Consider the following 15954-nt stretch of genomic DNA (forward strand, 5'->3'; position numbering starts at 1 on the left):
TTTGGACAATTTCATGCCCCCAACTTTGTGGGAACAGTTTAGGGACAGCCCCTTCCTGTTCCAACATGACTGCACACCAGTGCACAAAGCAAGGTCCATAAATACATGGATGAGCGGAGTTTGGTGTAGAAGAACTTGACTGGCCTGCACAGAGTCCTGGCCTGAACCCAATACAACACCTTTGGGATGAATTAGAGTGGAGACTGAGAGCCAGGCCTTCTTGTCCAACATCAGTGTCTGACCTCAAAAATGCCCTTCTGAAAGAATGGCCAAAACTTCCCATAAACACACTCCTAAACCTTGTGGAAAGCCTTCCCAGAAAAGTTGAAGCTGTTACAGCTGCAAGGCGTGGGCCGACATCATATTAAACCCTATGGATTAAGAATGGGATGTCACTCAATTTCACATGCGTGTGAAGGCACGTGAGCGAATACTTCTGGAAATATTGTGTATTTCACAATATTTTCTTAAAATATGAATAATGTCATCTAACAAAACCAAAAATAGTTTTTTTAATGCATTCATTTATTTTATTTTTATTTTAAGAATAGAGGTCAATTATGCTTTGTCATTACTTTGATTCACAGGTACTCAATCCTAGTCTCAAAGTACAAGGGTTACTCCAGGACCAGGGTTGGGAACCACTGCTCTGATTAAACCAGGGGTCACCAGTCTTATCCACAGGAGGACACTATGACTGCAGGTTTTCATTCCAACCAAGCAGGAGCTCACATCACATAACTAAGTGTTTGAAGACTGGATTTATTCCAACTGAATAAACAAGTGGAATTGAGTGAGCTCCTAGAATGAAAACCTGCAGCCACACCAGCCTTTTGTAGGTAAGATAGTTGACCCCTGGATTAAACAAAACAATAACATGCACTTACTGACCCGAACTGTGTTCTGAATTGGGGAGTCAAAAGTGGCCATTGCCAAATTCTCCAAATGGAGATGTTTGGTTCAATAGGGTTAAAGAGAGGGTTTGACCAAATTATTTTTTAATAAACAGTTTTTATTAATAAAAAATATGCCATACAGCTCCATAACAAACCACACACGTCTGTTTGAAATCATTAAATAAGTTGGCATAAAGCAGTTGTGTGATGATTCAGGCATGAACTATAGCAATAAAATTACATCACATATTAGCTACATTCGCATTAAAAAACAAACTTCAGACGGCAAACAAAACATATCCTGGCTGCAGGACAACATTTGGGGAAAATTTTGTAAATTAGATTTTTGGCTGAAACATCACTTCTAAAAGCACACAGCATGTTGAAGACACTTCTCTTGTTTACATACTGTAAGACACTTCAACAGGGAGAAATCGAATATCATATTCATAAATTATATCAGGTCATTGAAAAATCTTTAAACAGCACAGTCTTTGATTATAGATCAACTAACCATGATCCTGACACTTTAGATTATGTCTGTAAATTTGACTGATCCATGAACTAATAGTCAATGATATGGTAAGCGTTAAAGCTCAAGATTTTATATACACATTTATTAATATATGAAGTGTTTAATTCCAAAGTGCTGCATATCCATTTGTTAGAATTTTGGATATAACTATAATATATATATATAAGTTTCTGAAAAGAAGAATAAGTGATGTATAACAGAAAACATATATTTCACTGCTGTCAGAACTAAACCTTGTATCTCCATTTTTGTTGTTTTTCAGTTTTTGACATAATTTGAATTTGTTCTGTTGACTTGACTTAAAAGTAAAAGTATGTTTTTTCCTTCTCCTCTAAAGTTATCATTTTGGAAATGCAAGGTTTTTTTCCAACAGCAGGGGTATATTTCTCTAATAATGGTAGTAATTGTCATGATACAGCATTGATATTACATATATACACCACACCCAACCACATATATTATGAAAAACGAATCTATGGTCTATAGTGCATTTTGAACAAAACCCTTTTTATATTTCAAACAATAAGAGATAGTAACATGATTTTAAGAAGAACCCTGGCATAAGTTATACAAGTGATGTATGAATGAAGCACTAACGTTCTCTCCTTCATGCATCACTTAATCTCTTAGCAAAATGAGGTGCGTCCAAGTTTGCCTACATTTGTTCCCTGCAATCATGACTCTCAGTGTGGTGTCTGACCCAGCACCTTTTGATCACAGATTTTTTTGAGTGGAAACGAATACAATCAAATTTGTTTGTGTGATGCACTAATTTTAATGAAATATTTTCAGTGCTGAATTGCTGAGTATATGAATAAGTCTACACACATTTTCATTGTAGTTTACACACTCCTAGCAGATGTTAATGTACTATTTAAAATCCTAAATTGATATGTATGTACAATCAATACAGCATTTATCACACATGGTTACCTTATAGCATGAAAAGAATCAAATAGGTAATTTCATATTAAATCTTTCAGAGCTTGTGACTGTGACAAGCAAACAGGACACTGAATTTGTGGTTCAGGATCTTCTGCCCAATGAAAAGTGCTTGATATGTTTAAGAACACCAAAGGAATTCAATAGTATATTTGCTAAACCTATGATAGCCTTAGCTAAATAATATAAGTATGCCAACAAGACCCTTTTTCTAGTGAATTGCTGCTGTCATTACAAAATAAGTATGTCTGTAGGACAAGGAAAGATGTTCTCAACTTTTAGTGCATATTAACGCAACAACATTATATTCCATGTAAGTTTGGACCATTTTATTGATCTGGTTGTCACGAAATGTTAAAAACAAATAATGTTAAAATACCTGGTGTTCTCAAATGGTATAAAAATGAATAACAAATTGTGTTATGAGGTTTTAATTTGAGCAACAAAATGTTTCTGTTCCTTGTGGCAGGCTTAAACGTCCCAGTTCTGCCTGAATTCTCAAATTGTACTGTTGCAAGTTCAATTGGTCATGAATGACTGTAGTTATTTTTGTGTTGTGGACACTACGCATGTATTATCAATGTATCACCACAAGCTAAATATATGAGGTAATATGAGCGAGAGAGGTTATATGGATCATATTTCTAATCAAATGTCAAATAATCAAATTTGTCAGATTGTTGTGGTGATGACTTAACTAACTTGTTCCCATGCCTTAGTAAGTCATGGCTATGCAATGGACCAATGCAATATACATAATTAGACATCAGTTTATTTACTTAGATTAACTATGACAATCTAGAGCTGCTGCTTAAAACCATGGCACATACATAAATATCTACACTCACTGAGCACTTTATTAAGTGCACCTCTCATTGTCCATTTTATCAGCTCCACATACTATATAGACTTTGTAGTTCTACAATTAAAGACTATAGTCCATCTGTTTCTCTGCATACATTGATAGCCCCCTTTTACCTTGTTTTTCAATGGTCAGGACCCCCACAGGACCGCCACAGACCAACAGTGAGTATTTGAGTGGTGGATCACTCTCAGCGCTGCAGTGACACTGGTGTGGTGATCGCCTACGAGTGTGTGTGTTGCACTGGTATGAGTGGATCAGACGCAGCAGTGCTGCTGGAGTTTTCAACACCTCAGTGTCCCTGTTGGACTGAGAATAGTCTACCAACCAAAAATAGCCAACAGCGCCCTGTGACCACTGATGAAGCACTAGAGGATGACCAACACAATCTGTGCAGCAACAAATGAGCTTTCCCTACAAGGTGGCCCAACAAGGTAGGAGTGTCTTATAGAGTGCGCAGTGTGTGGACACAGTGTTTAAAAACTCCAGTCGCACTGCTGTGTCTGATCCACCTGTCAGTGTTCAAGTCAGTGTTCAGTGCTGAGAATGATCCAGAATCCAAATAATACCTGCTCTGTGGTGGTCTTGTGGGGGTCCTGGTTATTGAAGAATGGGGTAAAAGGGGGCTAACAAGCATGCACAGAAACAGATGCACTTCAGGTTGTAATTGTAGTCTGTAACTACAAAGTCCTCTTATATGGTAAGTGGAGCTGATAAAATGGACAGCGATTGTACATACAAGGATGGTGTACATACAAGGATGGTGTACATACAAGGATGGTGTACATAAGGTGCTCAGCAAGTATATGTACTGAACCAGCACCTACATACATTTCTATGCAATACACATCTGTGTAGTATTTGTATAAATGTTTTGTATAAAAATGTATAGTTTCAGCTCTGTATACAAACAAAATTCTTGGTGTTCTTCTTGCATTCTTTTTTCTTATATTGCAAGACATTACTGAGAGAACCTGTATGTATTTTTTAAAAAAATCACCTTTGAAATTGACCGCAAACACTTGGGTGGAAATGCAATGCTTATGGCAAAGAAGTACTGTGTGATGTTTTGGAGGCCTACAGGTTATTTGATCTCTTTTCTCCCTCTGTGAAGGGTGGTAGAGGGCAGTGTCCAGCTGGGTCCCTCTGTGACTGAGGCAGATCATCTGTTGGGTTACAGGCGACCTGGAGACGCTAGGACACACATATGACATTATTAACACGTCACCTCATATCTGTTTTTAAAAAGACCATTTAGACATCTACTAAGATTAGATTATGATCATGATTTTTTTTTTTTTGCTCACTTCCTGAATTGTCCCTTTGCCCTTGTAAAGCTTGTAGATCATGGTGATTGGAATAAGGGAGAGCGAGGATGAAGCCAGGAACCAGCCAAGGCCATATGCCCACCATGGATATACATATATGTTGTTAAACTTCAGAGGACTATACCTAATCAGGAAGAAGATAAAAGTCCCCTGTAGGAAACAACATTATGACACAAGTTTACTAACAGTATAAGCAGTGGACAGTAATTTACTTTAAACAGGAACTGAACTGGACTGAGGACCTACTTACCAAACAGATAGAAGGAGTGACATAGAGCCAGCAATATTTTACCATAGGCCAAGGCCGATAGCCAATCATATCCTGTATATTCTTATAGAAGCGTTCAGCACCTGGGCAAGAGACAGATCTGTTTTAAGCGCTTGTAATGTCCACAGTATCCAGGCACTCCTTCTAATTGGTGCAGTCTGCCATTTGACAGAAAAAGGGGGAAATATATATATATATATATATATATATATATATATATATATATGTGCTTAAATTTAAAAATAGAAGAGCCATATGTGAGGTATATGTGATGTTTTTAAAATTGTGTGTGCCAAATATAATTAAATGTTCCACTCAACTTTTAATAGAAGTCAGTGCAAAGAAATTTTAATCCTGGTAATTCTGTACCATTTTTGTTGGTCTATTCATCCTGATTTTTTTTTCATACAATCTAAAGGACAACTGATGTTTTCAAATTAACCCTAACAACAACAAACAGCAATAATATATAGATTCTGGCACTCTAGAGGATGCTATATGTTTACTGTTATTCTAAATTCTAAGATGAAGAACGGATCTGTGGCTGTGTGCTTACCATAAACCCATCCCATAGCCACAGACTGGCAGATTGCTAAGAACAGCAGAGTGGCACCGCTGCATACGTAATGATCAAACAGCTGGATGATATAAAGACCACCCTGCAGTGACAGATAGGTATCTATATATTCATTTCATGGACATAAACAGCAGCTGCAGAGATTAAAGCATCAGAACATAACAAATTGAAACATAAGAAATATCTGCAATACAATCACTTCTGAAAAATGGTCACTTTATTAGAAGCAATTACCCATTCAGCCAACCACGTGGCAGGAGCATAATGCATAAAATCTTGCAGAAATAGGTTAAGTGCTAATGTACTGTGATTTTCATGCTCAACAGAATTTACACAAAATGGTGTGAAAAAGAAAAAAAAAACAGCAAACGTGGGTAGTAGAACCTTGTTGATGATAGAGGTCATTTGAGAATGGCTAGACTTGTTTGAGTTGACAGGAAGGCCGGAAGGCTACAGCAACTCTCTCTAGCAAAAGTGATCAGAAAAGCATCTCTCAAAATGTTGAACCTTGAGGCAGATGGGCTACAACAGCAGAACACCACATCAGGTTGCTCCTGTCAGTCAAGAACAGACTAATTGGAAAAACATCTCCTGGTCTGAGTAATCTGAATTTCTGCCGGGACATCCAGATAGTAGGGTGAGAATTTGGCGTAAACTCTACGAATCTATGAACCCAACCTGCCTTGTGTCAACAGAACTGCTGTTGGTGGTGTAATGATGTGGAGAATAATAATATTGATTGAGTGCCACAGCCAACCTGTGTATTGTTGCTGAATATGTGCATCCAATTATGGCCATAATTTACCACCTTCTACTTCTAGCATGATATTGCGTTTTGGTTCCATGTAAATGGCCAAATTCACCAGATCTGAATGCAATACAGCACATTTGGGATATGGTTGAATGGAAGATTCACAGCTTGAATGTTTAGCTGACAAAGTCATTGCAAATTATGATGTGATCTTGTCAACATGGACCAGAATCTCTAAGGATTTTGATTCCAAGCAGGGGGGTCCTACACACTATTAGAAAGGTGTGTTTCTAATGAAGAGGCTTCTGAATGTATATGGAATGCAATAATGTACATTTGCCCTGACTTTAGTGAAATTAGTCACATTTAAATGAATGTGGTTCATGTTCCAAACATGACATTTAAAACATCTGAACTACTCTGGATTGGGTTTCCCTAAAACATCTTAGCACAAAGATGATTCTTAAATCACATTGAACACTCTCTCTAGCAGTTAAGATGATCTATACTATGATGCGTTTGGGAAACTGGGCCCTGTACTCCCTACGATCAGTTAGAATCATTTGAATGTATATTAAATATAAGCTGAACTAAGCCTTGTAGATTCTCACCTCTGTGATCATAAACAGTCCCATGAGGTAGCAGAAGAGGCAGAGTGCTAACAGCAGAAGCTCTCTGCGATAGCCACGTCTCAGCACGCTGGGAAACACATCCGTCACTGATGTCATGATACTCTCCAGCCCCACGAACTAAAGGACACAAGACAGAAGGCAGTCAACATGGAAACAGGGAAGGGTAAGAAAAGTAGGGCGGTGTTAGACTGTTCATTCTAACCTGGCTGTCCAAGCCGAGCAGGATGATCATGGTGAAGAAGCACACAGCCCAGAACTGAGACCACGGCAGCAGAGTGACCGCCTGTGGGTACACTATAAACACCAACCCAGGACCTACAAATAGGCAGCAGAGTAGGGACAGTGACCAACACTTGTACCTGCTAAACAATATGCTTCTACAGTGAGCCATGTCCAGATCATGTTTAATTTGAAGTTTTTAATATTTGAAATGATAGATTATTTTACTTATTTCCATAGTGTGAGCTGGCTTATGAATTATGAGGTTAGGCTCATTTGCACAGCTGGTTTTAGTTTAGTTTGTTCAATTTAGATTTAAAGGGACAATGGACATTAAACTGGTAGATTTATAAAAAAATGTTTGTTAGTCAATTTTCAATTGTTAATTGGCTAATTTTCAACTGTAGTCCCTGGGTATGGCAACTAGTTTGCCATTGCTTTATGCCAGACTAAAGCCCTGTTTCTATATTATTTTTAACTGCCCTTAGCCACTTCAACTCACCACTTGAATTTGCATCACACCTATGTTGTCCTTCTTTTTGTTTTTGTTGGGTGTGAAACTATGCTAATTAGCAAGCTAGCAGAGATGAAAAGTGATTAAGCTGTATAAGCAATCATGTTAACAAACAGAGTAGGAGCAACTAACGTCCAGCAAATCGAAGGTTATGTTTTTTAAATTTGAAATTTGTTACAGTAGTTTATTGCTGTGGGAAAATGCACAGCTATGTTTGTCATTTCTTTCAGGTTTTAAAAGGAAAATGCATTGGGTCACAATGATTTCTGTGCCATTTCTGCTAAAGTCGACACTTGTTCTCTCGATCCCTTGCCCTCCAAACAGCTCATCTGATAAACTTCACTTATAAAGCTAATAAAGTAATGGAACAGCCCTTAAGATGGCACTGGGGATTCCCCCGAGGAAAGAACTCCAGGCCAAGTGGATGAGTCCATGTTAAAAACGGTATTAAAATGACCAATACGTGTATGGGAGTGAAATAAAAGGATTGGTTTTATCTGAATGTGCCACAACATCCTGGCTTGTAGTTTTACCTGTTGTTTGTGCATAAAATTGGTGGAAACAAAGAGTTTTAGTCATCTATTAGAATGGGAACAGTGGGGAGAGAGCTTCAAATTCATATGAAAAGATGACTATAATTTGTCTATTAGGTGATGGCTGTCTTACCAGACTCTGCCACTACAGAGATATCCACCCCCTGCTCCTTTGCCATGTGACCCAGCACAGAGAAGATGGCAAAACCAGACACAAAACTGGTCCCACTGTTCAACAGGCACAAATAGAAGGAATCTCTGCAAGAACAATACACACATGCTTATTTACGACACCTGTATTCGAGTTTATGAAACAACTTCAAAAGAATGGCTCCCACAAGCTCCATAGTTTCTTTAAAACCTCATGTAAAAGTTTTCATTTTTGGCTTATAACATCATATCAGTACTTACAAGCATACAGTATGTAATTGGGGAACTAAGTGTAATAACTATTTTGCCAAGGCAGCAAAGTAATGTGCAATTCACATGGATGTTTATATTGTTTTCATTAATTTATTCATTATACAAATTAGTTACATCCCCTCCTTTTAGTAAACATTTTTTACATTGTATATGTCCACTTGGTCTAGTGTGTATTAAATGTCAGGTCGTTAAATGTCTGAAATACAAGTTAATACATTAGATTTTTAGGGGCGGGGCATAAACACTGGAGCTACAAAGATGAAACATAACTTTGAGCAAATCAACTTAGTTTTTGGGAAAATTGGTTAGTTAGATGGCTAAAAATGACTATTTATATACAAATGAAAGCACTTTATTAAAGAAAACAAAGGCAAACAAGACTCATAACTAATAAACTGTTTTCATGTTTTCCAACACTTACAACCTGCTGCTTGTGGTAAGCATTCTGTTCAGGACTACATTATAATTTTGCTTAAGCTTACACTATTCAAATAATTCAGTCAAATATTCTGGTAGTTATGTCTTTCTTAGGCCTTTCTTCAATGCTATGTGCACTCACCTATAGCAGTTATTGTAATAATTGTTATAGCTGCCAAGAGAGGAGAGATAACCCAAACATATGGCATAAGAGTAGAAGACCTGAGTACCAGCATCCATCCAAACCTTCCAACAGGAGAGAAATAAACAAATTGTAGACATATATCATGTACAGCAAGATGGCTTTATATTCAACAGTAACATTTTGAGCTACTTTCATAACTAACTCTGTGCGAGCTTGATAATGTTAGATTGCAACCCTTTTCTTCCTCCAAATTTACTTTTTCATTTACTGCTTAAATAGAAGGATAGCTGCTATTGTGCTGAATTCTTCTCTTGAGCTTTTATATAAGTAAGCCCCATTTATTAAGACACCCAGTGATCATTACCTGTGGATCAGCTAGTCGTGAAACATTGGGGTACATATAGTAGTAAATGCCGTCAGCTGCACCAGGCAGCGTCACTCCTCGCAGCAGCAGGACCAGAAGTGTCACGTACGGGAAAGTTGCTGTGAAGTAGGCAGCCTGCATTTACAATAGCCACACAGATTATTGCTGGATTTAACGCTATAACGTCATGGAAAATATGCCATTTAATTTTTTTTCCCAGCATCTTAAAATAAGGAAAGCTTGTTTGTCTTGGACCGTTCTTAGAGCAGAAAACAGTGAAAACCTCTATGTCTTTTTTGTACCTTGCCAGTGGACTTCACTCCTTTCCAGATGCAGAAGTAAACAATAATCCAGACAAGCAGGAGAATCAGAGCCAAATCCCACCTTACTCCACCCAGATTCTCCATCCCAGTGCTAAGGTGCAACACTCTGTGACTAGAGAAAGAGACAGAGAGAGAGAAAGACAAGTAAAGACACTCAACAAATGTATGTACGTATGCCATGAACCATAAAATATAAATACCTCTAATGTCAGTATTAGATAAAATTCTTTTGTATTTAAGTATTTCCTTGTAAGCTTGTATGAATAACACTAGCTGCACTGCCCCTTGTTTGTTTAAACAGTGCATTTCTTATACCTAACATTGCTTAAAACTGTGGACTTTTTTTTCTCACATTCTATGTTTCTCATAGTTCAGGAGAAGTTACCTTTCTGAGCTGAGTTAACTGTACAGCTAAACTGTCCCACACTGAGAATTTATGCTAGTTTTAGCTCACCGCCAGAATTCCATTACAGATGAGGAGGCATTGAGAGGAGATGTCCAGTTCAGACTTGAATTCTTCCCATCATAGACTATGCAAGAATCTAAAGAAGTACATAAAAAAGATGGGAAAAGGGGGTTCTTTTATCTCTGCATAATTAAATGGGTAAGTTGTAAAAAAAAAAAAATTCAGAGTGGTATGATTGAAGAGAAATGTACTGAGTCAGAATGATTCACAGTGGAGTTGATAGGAACCAAACGTCTCAAAGGTTTAACACCTCAAAAAACTCTCTCACAGAATGTTCATATATTACATTGTTACAAATATGCTGCCTGGTGCCTGAGAAACTTTTTCGAGCAGTATTGTTCTTCATCAAAATGACCGTTTTACTAAACATGGACACAAACTTCCTGTACATTCCTAGTGTGAATAACAATATGCTAAAATAAATAAATAAATAATAATAATCTGAGACAAGTGCTTGAGTTATTGAAACATGCACCTTTAAAGGACCCATATCCTACATATTTCTTGTTGATTTTCACGACATCACAAAAACAGCAAGTCTATTTCCATATACGGACTGTTTGAAATTTTAACAGTTCTTACATTTTCTTCTAAAAAGTTAGAATGTTTTCTGTGATATGGGCTCTTTAATCTGATTTACTTGTTTTAAATGGTAAATGAATATGCTGTACCTGTATTCCATGCATTTTTACAGCTGGCCCAGGGTAGCTCCAAACTGAAGGCTGATAGAAGGTAAAGAAAGGCCCACACTATGATCACAATGTAGGTGATGCTGCCATACACAATGATCACCTGACTGGCATATCCCAATCCTGTGAAAAACAAAACGAGCAATATTACAGTATCTGTGAGTTCATTAACCAAACAACTGGTTCATTAGGTAAACAATTAGATGAAAACCTATGCAGTTTTACTTACCTTCAAACAAAGGACAGATCTTTGTCCAGCAGGTTATTCCTCCCTGACTAGTGTACTGACCCAGAGATATCTCCAGTATAAAAAGAGGAATCCCACACGTCACCAGGTACAGCACGTATGGGATGAAAAATGCACCTGAAGATCACAATAAAAACAATTTAATCATTGTTATTTTTTCCCCTATAGGATTGGATGAGGGCTAAAAGTTTGTACACCCAGTTTAAATCACAATGCTTCAAGTCTGTTAGAAACCATGTGCGATATCATAGCAACCACCTTGCTACCACCTGGGAAACCACAGCAACCATCTAGCGACACCCTAGAAAAGAGCAGGGATAGCAATATCCTAGCAACCCCCAGGCAACCACCTGGGATATAGTTGCAACAACCCAGCAACATCCTAGCAACCACCTGGAATACTATAGCAACCACCTGATGTAGCAAAACAACCACCTAGCAACACCCTAGCAACACTTAACCTGACATTTCAAACAAAAAAAATATTGTTAAAAAGTAAACTTAAAAAGTAAGTAACGTAGATACTTTAAAGTTTTGAGTTCACTGAACTTCAAATAATAAGGTATCAGAATGTAAAACACAGATTGTTCTAAATTGTTAACTAGGGGTTGGAATCTTTAGTCAACTTAAACTCAGTCAGAGTTTAAGGTGGAATGGGAAAATTCAAACAAGAAGCAACTTCATCTTCGTAAATCAGTCGAATGTTGAGAGACATTTTACAAGAAAATGTTCTATTTTTGAGGAAAAGTTTTCTGGCAGAGGTGGGAGGAAAGGAAAGTGGCTATAATTAGCTGAGCTAAAGCTTCAAGGAGAGCAAAGTAAGTCTCCGCTCTCGTATATATTTTTTAGAGTATACTAGGACATTAACACACACTGAGACATACTGGACATTAAATGTCTCTCAAGGTGCTTTGATTTTGTTGAAAGGACAAAATGGCTCTTCTTAACATTTGGGTTGTGACTCCTGACCTAACCTGGCTTTAATGCCAATCCGGCCGGACTTCTCGCTTATCCAGTTGTGTTTTTGTTATGTGCTGCCACAACTTGTCTGGGCGCTTTTACGTTCCATCAAAATTACATTATAAATTAAATATTTAGAAAATCACTTTTTGACATTTATAAATCGATTCAGATCGTTCACGTCCGCATCGTGATGCATCTAAGAATCAAGTTTTTCATGCACCCCTATTGTTAACTTACTATTAGAAGTTCAGTGAACTCAAAATGATAAGGCAATCAAATTATGTAATTTTTAGTTAAAGTACTGAATTCTAATTAGCAGTTTTCTCATTAAATGTCCAAGCAAATGTGAAGTTGAAACAAACTGAGCAACTGGTGTCTCTCACCTCCTCCGTTTTTGTAGCAGAGATAAGGAAACCGCCACACATTTCCTAGTCCTACAATAGCCCCTGCTACAGTCAGAATGAACTCCAGCTTGCTGGCCCATGCTCCTCTCTCCTGAGGGATCGGAGTGGTCCGCTGGATCCTCATCTGCCTGTTGGACGATCCTACCATGCTCACAAAGCCTGAGTAGTTCCACACCCTGGAGGACAGCTGAAGTGCAGAAGCATGATTGCCTGCAACAGCTTTTATCAAGTGCAGGAGGGGTGTAGCCCAGCTGCCAAGGTTTGAACTGAAGAAAGAAGCAGAGAAGTTGTTTTACAACTTTAGAACAACAGGTCTGATGCATGAAAGGGCAGTGCTGAGCCATGCTGGCGTGCCATGTCATGTGATCAGGAGCTCCTGTGCTTTTAGGAGTGTAATTTGCTAGTCACCTCAAACCTACAGTATCTGTAAAACCAGTTAAAACCCTTGAAATCCCAGGCTTATTCCATAATAAGGCTTCTTATTCAGTACCTATTGGGACTTCCATGCAAAAGTTAGAACAGCCCTGGTGAAATTATCTTTTTGTTGATTTTGTATATGCAAATAAGTTTACAAATAAACATGTTCAGTGAATAAATAACATAAGGGAATAAACTTAAACATGACATTTTTCTAGAAGCTTTAATGCACAATTTTTTATTTGCTAAGCTTAATGTTTGGAACCAAATATAAATATAAAATTTCAAGTATGTTAAATTTAGCAAATGAACAGCCTGTATTAAAATGTGCAGTAAGTGGAGGACTGTTAACTTATTTTAGAGCAGAAAATCAACAAACTGTCATTTGACCAGGGGTGCCCAAACTTTCGCATACAACTGTAAGTATGAAAAATGTTATATGTAGTTGTTATTAGTTATTATATTTATTATTATGTAGTTATTATAATCAACTATTCATATTTAGTGGTCACAGTCACACACTAATCTTTTTTCCTGAATAATTTCTACCCTTGCATGTCAGCTTGTTACACCAAAAGTCATTTTGGAGCATTACTATTGATCAATTAATGACAAAATGTTTACACAATGAAAACAGTGGCTGGTGCTTTGAAATAAATTTAAAATGGTTCTGATATAGCAGTGAAGGTTTGGGACCATGTCAATATCTGTCATAATAATGACACTCAATAATACAGTATACACGACAGCTGAGGAAGACTGAGACAGTTCTGTTGAACGCTGCACAGGCTGCTGTGTGAGAGAGGAATGAGGGAGCTTTTCTAATCGTTTGTATTAGTTCAGTCTACTAGTCATACCCTCACTGAGCTGTTTTTTCAGTGCTGAGAGCTGCTGCTCTGAGTGCACAGGGTACAATAGAAGAAAAAAAAACAGACTGAATGGATTGAAATAGAGTGATGTCTTATCAGTGCCACTGATCTGAGTTTATTAGTGATGGCACATTGAAAAACATTGCTGGATTTCTGCTGACTCATTGCAGTTTTTAAGATATAAACACCATTTCAACTCTGGAATGTTCAGTCTGATTGGGAATAGTGTGCTTGTATACAGCTTTTTGAACAGATACATCTTTCATTTAATCATTGTTATTTTTTCCCCTATTGGATTGAATGAGGGCTAAAAGTTTGTACACCCAGTTTAAATCACAATGCTACAAGTCTGTTAGAAACCATGTGTGATATCACCTTGCAACCATCTGGGATACCACAATAACCATCTAGCGACAACCTAGAAAAGAGCAGGAATAGCAATATCCTAGCATCCCCCAGGCAACCACATGGGATATAGTTGCAACAACCCAGCAACATTCTAGCAACCACCTGGAATACTAAAGCAACCACCAGAGGTACCAAAACAACCACCTAGCAACACCCTAGCAACCACTGGGGGAACCATATCAACAACTCAGCAACACTTAACCTGACACTTCAAACATTAGATTGCATTGTGAACAGAGCACTTGACTGAATATGACTGCCATGAAAAAGAGAGGGACTTTGGCTACTGTTATAAAGAGAGGAGGTCTCTTTAGTTAAAGGGGGTAACCGTGGGCTTGCTTTCTCTGCACTCATTTTGATATTAAAATATTTTCTCTTTATTCTTTCCTGGCAAATGGACAAAATGTATGAAAGATTAATATCATTAGAGGAGGGAAGAGGTTGGACATATGACTGTTGTGTCCAAAGTTACTGTCAATACTATTAAAGTAGAAATTATATCTCAAAATCTGAAGGTAGTGTCTTGGCTTGTGCTGTACATTCTGTTCTCCAAATGGTGAGGTTAAGCTACCGGAAATTGCCTTTGACTTACAACCGTCTGTGATCTATAATCAAAAACAGAGATGTACTGGAGCAAATTAAGTTATGGAGGGCTTGCCTATGTATTTTGGAAAAGTAAAAAAAAAAAAACTTTCTGGAAAATATGTTGCTCTGTTCTTGTCTTGATTTAAGCGTTTTTTTATGGGGCTAAATAAAATGTTTACAATTGGCATGTTGTAGAAAAACATGCAATGAAGCACAACAATAGACAATCATCAAGTGTTCATGCAAAAGTTATAATAGATGAATAAACTGATATAACAAAAAATAAACAAACAAACAAGTAAATATATATTCTCCAGACTATTCTCAGTCAGGTAGTGACACTGAGGTGTTTAAAAAACTCCAGCAGTAATGATTCTACATTCCTAGCGTTTCACTTCATTGCTTGTAGTTGTTCACTATTCTAATTTTGCTTCAACTGTTATTTACATTGACAGCTGGATAGGCTCCAGCTCCCCCACCCCGCAACCCAGCAGGAGAAGTGGCTTAGAAGATGTGTGCGTGCGTGTGCGTGTTGTAAGGTGCGTGTGCGCGTGACCCAAAATCTATAATCTGATTCCTGCAAAACTGCAAACCACTTTTCTGTTGCCCACTAAGTTTAATACAGTACTGACAAGATTTTTTTGTTTCACTTTTGAACTTTTGCTGTCTCACCCTGGTGTTGCAACTCAAGTAATTGTTTTATGCTGAAGCTTTTCTGCTTGGCTGTCTAAATTTTTCAGCAATTATGTATAAATTGTGTATTTTGAACAGCATATACTACTGTTCTACAGCTAATAATAGTGTTACTTTAGAGGTTTTGTAATATAATTTGTGTAAGCATCAACTGGCTTATATTTGGCAGAGAAGACAGGCGGCCTTGGGGTCTTAAGTGTATGCTGAAGTCTACCAAAAGAGGAAATGACCCTGTGCACAAACACTGCCAAGAGAAATATATGTGATATTTTCAGGATGAAGTGGAATTATTTCTACATTCTCTACTAAGCAGTAAATAAACTGTCAAATAAATTCCCATGAGAGTTACGTTTCATAACTGTTGCAAAATTATCATTACAAAACAATTTTCACACCTGATTAGATGTCTGATAAGCCAACATGGTGACAGCATAATTACTCTATGCCCCAGCCTGTCCTGTTTTTCTCTCTAAATGGCCTAAGG

General features: G+C 37.6%; 1 protein-coding gene across 1 annotated transcript; it reads right to left on the reverse strand.

Annotated features, from left to right (window-relative positions):
• Positions 1–3550: 3550 nt before the first annotated feature.
• Positions 3551–12712, reverse strand: slc6a11a (solute carrier family 6 member 11a). The gene is made up of 14 exons (XM_017719511.1): positions 12478–12712; positions 11114–11248; positions 10867–11007; positions 10184–10271; positions 9709–9841; positions 9407–9541; positions 9040–9143; positions 8191–8315; positions 6994–7106; positions 6771–6908; positions 5388–5490; positions 4814–4914; positions 4543–4713; positions 3551–4429 (listed from the first exon to the last, which is right to left on the reverse strand). The coding sequence occupies exons 1-14, from the start codon at positions 12644–12646 to the stop codon at positions 4313–4315; spliced, it is 1773 nt and encodes a 590-aa protein (XP_017575000.1). The 5' UTR covers positions 12647–12712; the 3' UTR covers positions 3551–4312.
• Positions 12713–15954: the final 3242 nt, after the last annotated feature.

This window comes from Pygocentrus nattereri, chromosome 26, assembly GCF_015220715.1.
Source record: "Pygocentrus nattereri isolate fPygNat1 chromosome 26, fPygNat1.pri, whole genome shotgun sequence".
In the NCBI taxonomy this organism is placed as follows: domain Eukaryota; kingdom Metazoa; phylum Chordata; class Actinopteri; order Characiformes; family Serrasalmidae; genus Pygocentrus; species Pygocentrus nattereri.